Source organism: Emiliania huxleyi, assembly GCF_000372725.1.
Source record: "Emiliania huxleyi CCMP1516 unplaced genomic scaffold EMIHUscaffold_1049, whole genome shotgun sequence".
NCBI lineage: Eukaryota > Haptophyta > Isochrysidales > Noelaerhabdaceae > Emiliania > Emiliania huxleyi.
In genome coordinates this window covers 1-7,811 of record NW_005202119.1, presented here as the reverse complement: position 1 = coordinate 7,811, position 7,811 = coordinate 1, and the positions used below count along the sequence as shown (strand labels likewise).

Sequence of the window (7,811 nt, the reverse complement as noted above, 5' to 3'; positions counted from 1 at the left end):
GGAGGCGCGCGCCTCGCCAAAGGCAAACGGGCAGCGCCACTCCTCCGCCGGCGCCGCTGCCTGCCCGGTCAGGAACCTCCCCACGGTGTCGAGCAGCGCCTGCGCCTGCGAGGCGGGCAGCAGCCGCAGGCCCGCCGTCGCGTACAGGTAGACGGGCGTGGCGGCCTGAGCTGCTGCGGGCACGATCGAGGCGGCGACGCGCACCAGGCCGCTGACCTGCACAGCGGCAACGCTGTGGCTTTGAGCGAGTGCGGTCCAGCTTGGGCTTTGGGCGAGCGTCGCGCGCACCTGCGCTGCGGCGACCTCCGGAGTAGTCGCAAAGGCGCTCAGGCCCGGCCTCACCCGCAGCGCCTCCGCCTGCTCTCCGGCGCTCACTTCCCGCAGGTAGAGCCGCCGACCCTAGAAGAGAGCGACGAGCGGCCAGGTCGGGTGGGGCGCTGGTGCTGGTGTCTGGGCGTGGGCTGCAGACGGCGAGTGAAGAGCGCTCAGAGCGCGAGTGCATAGTGCAGAGCTTGCTACACGCACTGCCTGCTGCCACCAGCGGAAGATGCGCAAGCGGGTCCCGGACGAGCCGGCGTCGATCACGATGCCGTAGTCGCCAGCCCTAGCGGGCATTGCTGCGACGCACGCAAACGCACAACTGGGCACGGGCCGCCTGCGCCGACGGGGCCTCGCAATGCCCGGGTAAACCGTAAAAAGAATTTTCCGTGAGCTAGCGAGGTTAAAATCCCTGCGAATCGTTTGGCGTGTCCGTTGTATTTATTTATTTATTATCCCTGCGAGGTGGCGGCGTGCCGTCCTCCCATCCCTCCCTTGGGGTGTCTGTTTCCTTTCTTTCTTTTTAGAAGAAGCGAGGGCAAGGTTGCGGCAGGCGGCGGCGCCGTCCGTCGCAGAACGAGGCAGAGGAGAGCGACGCGAGAGAGGTAGAAGCGACAAGAGAGAGAGAATGACGAGAGTGGGACGACCGCGAGGTGGCATGAAGGTTGCAGCGAGAATCGGCACTCGAGGCTCCTCCCAATCCTCACACCTGGGGGCTAAAGCCGTGCTACACACACACATTTGCATTTGCATCTACCCCTCGATCGCCCCGATCGCCTCCGTCACCGCGGCCACGAGCCGCGACGCCTCCCCCTCGCTCCGCGGCCCATCCCTCCTCCAGCTCGCCGCGTCGTGGTGCCTCGCCGCGTTCGCCCAGATGCGCAGCGAGTGCAGCTGGCTCCGTAGCTCGGTCGGCAAGCCGCACTCGCGGTGCCAATAGTTGATGCGCTCCTCGAAGCCGTCGGGCGCCGCCGCAGAGCGCGAGGCGTAGACGGCGTCGAGGCGCGGCATCAGCGTCTTGAAGGCGAGCAGCATGTTGCCCTGGATGCGCGCCTGCGCGTCGCCGCCCGTGCGCATGCCGCGCACCTGCACCGAGAGCGGCGAAGGCTCGTACCCGGTGGTGCGGGCGGCTGCCGCAGCGGCCTCGTCTCCAAAGGCCAGCGCAGCTTCTTCCACCCCCGCCCCGCCCTGCGCGCCAGACAGCAGCGCCCGGAGCGTCAGCAGCGCCTCGGGCAGTCTGGGCCGCTTGCGCAGGCTGTCGTGGCAGAGGCTCTTATGCCCGTCTCCCGCCTTCGCGAGGTCCTTTACTGCGCGCGCCGCGTCGACTGGCCAGCCCGCAGCCACGTCGGCGAGCTTCACCTTTCTTTCTTTTACTGGTCGTTTCAGATAAGCCAAGCATGGAGGCCATGAAGCTCCCGAAGATCCGAATTCTTTTTGCTCAACCTGTGTTGTGTTAGGCGGCTAGTCACTCGCCGTCGGCCGCACCTCTCCACCTCGCCTCCGCCTCCGCCACCGATGTTTGCTCCCGATTATGGCGCCGCGTCGAGCCACATCAAGACGCTGATGTCCGAACGCGAAGACTTTGTCGCGGCAAACCGCTTGCAGGCCGCGCGGATCAGCGAGCTCGAGGCAGCGGTGGAGGCAATCTCGACCGAGCGCGATGAGGCGACCGCCGAGAGCCGAGCGGCGGCCCTGCTGGTCGACCGGCTCGCGACCTCGAACAACGAGAAGGAGCAGACGATCGAGAAGCTGCAGACCGCGGTTCGGCTGCTGTGGGGCGTGCAGCAGGCGGCACAGGCGGCCGAGTAGCCATTGAGCAGACGCACGCAATGCGAAACGCAGCGAGAGCCTGAAAGAAGAATTGCACACACACAGCTGTGTCCACTCCAAACCTCAGCTCAGCTCTCGGGGTTCCACTCTGCAGGCCAAAGCGGACGAGGTGTCATCGCTGTGTCGGGAGGGCGCGGGCGTGTTGGAGTCCTTGCAGGACCTGCTGGAGGAAGTCTCGCCGAGGAGGGAGGCGCAGGCTAACACGGTGCAGTACCGACCGTCGGTGGGCTGATATTTGAGATCGACACAGACGCGAGCGAGTTGGAGGGCCTGGGCGTTGGGTTACGCGGGCGGTGAGCTCGTGCGGCGGTGCGGCGGTGATGTAGAGTCGGTGTGGAACTGTGGTGGAATGCGCGGCGTGGCGTACACTCGACAATTTAACTAAACGTGTTTCGCGGTGGCAAGCCGCAACGCTCGAATGCCCTCTCTCCGTCTCGGGGTGTGAGAGTGAGTCCCGGCTTCATGCTTCTTCCGACGAGAGCAAAAATCTCACCGGCTTCTGTTCACCAATCCGCAATCATCATAAATGCAACGCCCTCGGGCCCGAGATACGCGGCGGCGGCGGCAGCGAGAAGCGCTGCAGCCAGCACGGGCGGGCCGGCGCGCCGTAGCCTCGCGGCGAAGGCACGGCCACGGATCTGCGCGACGCCCAAGCCCTCAATGGCGTCGCCCGCCTGCAGGATGGACGGGTCGTGCCGCATCACCTGTTGGAAAGCGGAGAAGGGTGGGACGCGCGCCGAAATTGCCTCGGTCAGGGTGAGGTGGCTGCCGCACGCCTCGATTGCCTCCTCCTCAGACCCAAGCTGCGAGAGGGAGGGCAGGTGGGCTGGCGGTGAGTGGCGCCCGGACGCTGCTCCCCCGAGCGGAGCGGCGGTGCGCTGTCTGCAGGCGGGAGGTCGGGGCACCTTGAGCGCGAGCAGGCGCTTGGACTCGGCAAAGACGAACCGGTTGCTCACCTGATGGCAGTGGCGGCGCCGTCAGAGGAAGCGTGAGGTCTGGTCAAAAGGACTGGCGGACTGGCGGGCTGCGCACCGCCGGGTTGAGCAGAGACGGCTCGCGCCGCGCCATCTCATACACTAGCTCGGCACGCAGGTCGACGGCGCGGTTGAGCCCGCGGCTCAGTCCGGTCTTGTCGCCCTTGACAGAACGGCTCGCGTCGAGCCGGACGACGCCGCCACCCGCGATGCTCGTTGAGCCCTCGACGGCATAGAGCGTCTCGAGGTCTCGCCACAGCGTCGCAATGTTCTCGCGGTACTCGAGGGTCGGGTTCCATCGCCGTGTGAGCGGCCAAGCCTTGACGGGCATCCGTGGCAGCCCCGTATAGCCGCCCATCGCCGGCGGAGCGTGCCGGGCCGGCGGTGGCGCGAGGAGCGGCGCCAGGAGGAGCGTGGAGCCAGGGAGTAGCATGTTCGCGACTGGTGAGTGCTGTGTGTTGAGAGCCGAACAACACGTTCGCAGTAAAAGAATAAACACAGTTGTCTCAGTAAAATCTCACAGCACACTGGCACGACAAGGGCGCGGACTGGCGCGGACTGGCACACACACCGGCTCACCACCGGAGCCGCCTAAGCGACTCCGTTAAGAACGGCAATGCACTCCGCACCATGCACAATGCCGCTCTCCCCGCACGCTAGCTCGTTCACCGTCTGCCACGCCACGGCGGTGTGGAGGACGACAGACAAGCGCTGCATCTGCAGCCCGTGCCAGTTCTTGGTGGTCCATGTGACCTCGTCCAGGTGCTGAGCGTGCGAAAGTTTGTTGCTCAGCTGGTTCGCCGCCTCCCTCAGGGTGCTGCGAACCTCCTTTCCAAAGCCTCCGAAAGCCTCAAAATCAAACAAACGTAGATCGCAATCCTGCTCCCGCGCAAAGCGGTAATCGCCAGGCAGCTGCTGGAGCTTTCCCTTGGGGGCATCCTCCTCCTCCCCCTCCTCCCCCTCCTCCTCGGCCTCCTCCTCCTCCCCCGCCACCGCCGCTGCCGTCGCTCCCGACGGAGACCACTTGCCGCGCCCTTTGACCAACTTGAGCAGCCCGGTCTCCGTGTTGCCAAAACGTACATAGGCCCCCTTCCAGCCGAGCTCTCCGTCGCCGGCCGCGTCCTTGCCCTGGCTCGCAAGCGAGCTCGTGAGCTTCAAATCGGCAACAAGGCGCCTGTGCCCCCCCGTCCGGCCGATTGCAGGGCTCTCCCACAACCACGCTGACCCGGATCCCAGGACCAACGACAGAGGCGAAACGACACTCGGCCCGCCGACACAATTCGACCACTGGACACTATATCTAAATGCGGCGCAGGCCAATCTCAAGTTCCCTTCTCGATTCTTCGCGGGTTTCGGTGCAGTCACCTTCCCCCGCGACAAGACCCCAGATTGGCACCTGTGCCTTTCAGGACAGGGTGGCCCGCCACAAGGACCCCAGGAATTGCGACTCGCCGCTTTCCTCCCGCTGTGATCCTGTGTGAGCTCTGTGTCTTGTTTTCCCAAGCCAGGAGCGTGGAGCCAGGGAGTTCCATCTTTTTTCTTTGTTTTGTTTTGTCTTTCTTTCTTTCTTGTTTTGCGACTGGTGCTGTGTGTTGAGAAGAGCCGAAGAACACAAAGAGAAGGAGGACTGCGGGCGCCACGCCCGCGCCCCCAAGCCACACACACACACACACACACACACACTCGCCAGCTATCAATTCTGCAGAAGAAAAACAACAGAAGGCAATCCGCCGAGTTCTGGTGGCGGGCCGCCGCGGCTTGAGTGTTGGGTAAGGCCTAAGCCCAGCCGCCATGACTGACAAACCAACGCCACCCGTGCTTGACGAGCTAGCGAAGCTGCGCGGCTCGATCCAGTACGAGCGATCGCACTCCATCATCGGAGGCGATCAGACGGTCTGCGCGCCGCTCGAACGCGCCCACTCCATCATCGGAGGCGACAGAACGGGCGGCGACCGCGACAGTGCCTGCTCGAGCATTGACAGCGCCCGCACAAGCACCGACAGCAAGGCAAAGGATTGACAGTCCCATCTCGTGCCGAAACTACTAGCTCCCAGGCGCCTAGCCTATGCGCTTTGCCGGCGAGATGCGGTCGGCGTTGTGGCAACGTGTATATGCTCCTCGCTGTGGAATCTCTTGGCCAGATTGAGGGTGGATTGCTGTGGCTGCGGTAGCGTACCTCCCTCAAAAACACCGTGTGGCTGCGTAGCGTATGCACCTCTCCTCCGCGCTACGTGTGGAAAACGGACAGGACAAACGCAAACATCAAACAACGAACAAGCAAGAGCGCCACGTGCATCTCGAGAGAGAGAGAGAGCACAGAATACCGCTCTAGACGCAGACGGTGTGAGACATGGTTGGCCCAGCCACACGACCGCACGAGCCACCGCTTCACACCAACACACACGCGGGTGGGCAGGCATCGGCGGGCGTTCGGGGCGAGGCGCGAGCGGCTAGCTCGAGATGTATGTCCATGGACCATGGCGGCGGCGCAAAATCTCCTATCTCGACCGGCATCAATCATAGAGATGGCCAGATGGTTTTCATGTCTTGTGGAGCTTCTTTTGCGCGCCGGAACGGCATCGGAGCGTGTGTCAGCTGGGACAGCTCGCGATGAGAGCGGCCACCGAGCGCGTTTTGCGGCGGACGCCACATGAATTTATGTATGTTGTATGTAAAAGAGGGAACCAGTCGAGAGGACAGGGGAGGGACGCGGCCAGAAAGAGGGCGGGCGCCGGGGTTCGAAAGCCGGCGTTTTCGCGCGTTCGAGTGGCTTGCCTAGGAGCACTTGGAGCACTTGGAGTGCAGTCATAGGAGTTTGTGCAAATTTTTTGCAGACCCACACCACCCACTGCCATATGGCTCTATGCCCACTGCCTTGATGTTCACACCTTCACAGTTCCTCACCTCTCCCGTAATTCTTTACAGCAAGACTGTTTATCTATTCAATGCCTAAGTTGGCCTGGCAGCCTCGGTCCTCATCCGCGCCCGCATCTGCTCGGCGGTGAGCTGGCCGGAGCCGCCCGCGGCGCGCTCGGCGGCCATTGAGTTGGCGAACAGGGAGGAGAGGAAATCTCGGGAGGCGGGCGGGCCGATGCCGCCGAGGGTGGTGACGACGATAGGGAGGAAGGCGCGTCCCAGGCCGATGCAGCCGGCCAAGTGTTTCGCGTTCTTCTCTCGGGCTCTCTCGTCGATGGTGGCAGCGGCGTCTTTCGCGGCGGTCTGCAGGTGGCTCGGCAGGAGGGGGCAGAGGCGGGAAACGTCGACGGTCATGACGGCGGTCGCGGCGGAGCCCGCGTAGACGGTTCGGTTTGCAAACGACAGCACGGCGTCGATTTTCTTGCCGGCGGCGGTGGAGGAGCCGAGGCCCTTCTCGAGGTGAGCGGCGCACCCGGTCTCTCGCATGGCGGTGGCGGCGATCAGGCGGACAATCAGATCGTGGAGGCGGATGCTGTGGCCGCCGACGCCGCACATTTTGCTTGCCGCCCAGCGCCGATCAAACCCGGAAGCAATGCTCAAGCTGCTCCTGCTCCTCCCCTGCGTATGTGATGCACACGCGAGGCTCGGCGCGGCGTCTGCGGCTCTCGCGTCGCCGTCTGCGGCTCTCGCGTCGCCGTCTGCGGCTCTAGAACTGACGCGCCTGCCTCGGACCCTTGCCGCCGAGACTCTGCAGCTCGCTGCTGCGTCGCCGGACGCTGGACTGATCGCCCGCTGGCTCGGCTTCCTCGTCGGCGCGGGAAGCCTCCTGCTCTACACGCCGATCGCTGCGCGCGTGTACCGCCAGCGAAGCGCCGATGGCCTCACTCTCTCGACGTGGTGGCTCAAGCTGGCACCCCTAGATGCCACAGTCGGGTTCCTGTAGCTACTGCACGAGAGGTAACGACCTGATTCTTTGATTCGCAGAGTTTTGAGCAGCGGCTGAATGGCCTTTCACTCCAGGCTGCTGTCGTACACGTGCTCCGACGCGTACAGCTTTCGGAACGGCTACCCACTCTCCACCTACATCGAGACGCTCATCATCACCGTCGAGGCGTGCGGCGTGCTGCTGCTCGTCGCCCACTTCCAGCGGCGGCTCGACGCGGCCTTTGCAGGCGCGTTGCCGGCCCTCCCGCTGCGCTCTCCGGATATCGATCCAAGCCCGAAGCGGAAGCCCCTCGTTCCCGCCTGCTGCGTGCATTCTATCGCTATGCGGTCCCGTTCAGTCCCGCCACGCCCGCCGGGGCGTGCTAGTCGCGCTCCCAACGCAGTCTTGAGGAAAGAGCGGGCGTGCAGCATGTGCCGCGCTGCTCCTGTCTGCAGGCCTCGCCCTCAGCTACCTCGCCGCCGCCACCTGGGCGCTGAGCGCTGCGCCGCCCGAGGCACCTCGCCCACGAGACCTCCCCTACCCCCACGGTACCCGAACCCACCCTCCCCTACCCCACGGTACCTGAACCCATCGCCCCTGCGCCGCCCGAGGCACCTCGCCTGGCGAGACCTCGAGCAACCCTCACTCGACGGATGATGATTGCGAAGACAACACCCCGCCCGCTCACAGGCCATCGCGCTGGGCCAGTCCGCGGCCACCGCGCTCAACACGTGCGCGCTGCTGCCGCAGATTGCGCAGAACGCGGCGCGGCGCAGCCCGGGAGGCTTCTCGCCGGTCACGGCGACACGCCCCGCGTAGATGCGGCGCGAGCTCTCTCTCTCTCTCTC

The 7,811-nt window shown here is 64.8% G+C and overlaps 6 protein-coding genes across 6 annotated transcripts in view; 2 read left to right on the top strand and 4 right to left on the bottom strand.

Annotated features, from left to right (window-relative positions):
- Positions 1-615, bottom strand: part of EMIHUDRAFT_251171 (hypothetical protein) — a gene marked incomplete at both ends in the record, with an annotated part of 2,429 nt that extends 1,814 nt beyond the window's left edge. Inside the window, 3 exons of the mRNA XM_005792812.1 lie at positions 41-216; positions 289-399; positions 526-615. Of these exons, the coding sequence (XP_005792869.1) occupies positions 41-216; positions 289-399; positions 526-615 (377 nt within the window). The remainder of the gene's footprint in view (positions 1-40; positions 217-288; positions 400-525) is intronic.
- Positions 616-1,071: 456 nt separating this feature from the next.
- On the bottom strand, positions 1,072-1,717 carry EMIHUDRAFT_251170 (hypothetical protein; the record flags this gene model as incomplete). The annotated part of the gene is made up of 2 exons (XM_005792811.1): positions 1,072-1,625; positions 1,693-1,717. The coding sequence occupies 2 exons, from the start codon at positions 1,715-1,717 to the stop codon at positions 1,072-1,074; spliced, it is 579 nt and encodes a 192-aa protein (XP_005792868.1).
- A 116-nt stretch (positions 1,718-1,833) lies between these two features.
- On the top strand, positions 1,834-2,380 carry EMIHUDRAFT_251169 (hypothetical protein; the record flags this gene model as incomplete). The annotated part of the gene is made up of 2 exons (XM_005792810.1): positions 1,834-2,079; positions 2,243-2,380. The coding sequence occupies 2 exons, from the start codon at positions 1,834-1,836 to the stop codon at positions 2,378-2,380; spliced, it is 384 nt and encodes a 127-aa protein (XP_005792867.1).
- Positions 2,381-2,651: 271 nt separating this feature from the next.
- Positions 2,652-3,555, bottom strand: EMIHUDRAFT_251168 (hypothetical protein; the record flags this gene model as incomplete). The annotated part of the gene is made up of 3 exons (XM_005792809.1): positions 2,652-2,951; positions 3,054-3,104; positions 3,181-3,555. The coding sequence occupies 3 exons, from the start codon at positions 3,553-3,555 to the stop codon at positions 2,652-2,654; spliced, it is 726 nt and encodes a 241-aa protein (XP_005792866.1).
- A 2,516-nt stretch (positions 3,556-6,071) lies between these two features.
- EMIHUDRAFT_251165 (hypothetical protein) lies at positions 6,072-6,593 on the bottom strand (the record flags this gene model as incomplete). Its single annotated transcript, XM_005792808.1, has 1 exon — positions 6,072-6,593. The coding sequence occupies one exon, from the start codon at positions 6,591-6,593 to the stop codon at positions 6,072-6,074; it is 522 nt and encodes a 173-aa protein (XP_005792865.1).
- A 37-nt stretch (positions 6,594-6,630) lies between these two features.
- EMIHUDRAFT_251164 (hypothetical protein) lies at positions 6,631-7,782 on the top strand (the record flags this gene model as incomplete). Its single annotated transcript, XM_005792807.1, has 3 exons — positions 6,631-6,935; positions 7,059-7,275; positions 7,654-7,782. The coding sequence occupies 3 exons, from the start codon at positions 6,631-6,633 to the stop codon at positions 7,780-7,782; spliced, it is 651 nt and encodes a 216-aa protein (XP_005792864.1).
- Between the last annotated feature and the right edge of the window lie 29 nt (positions 7,783-7,811).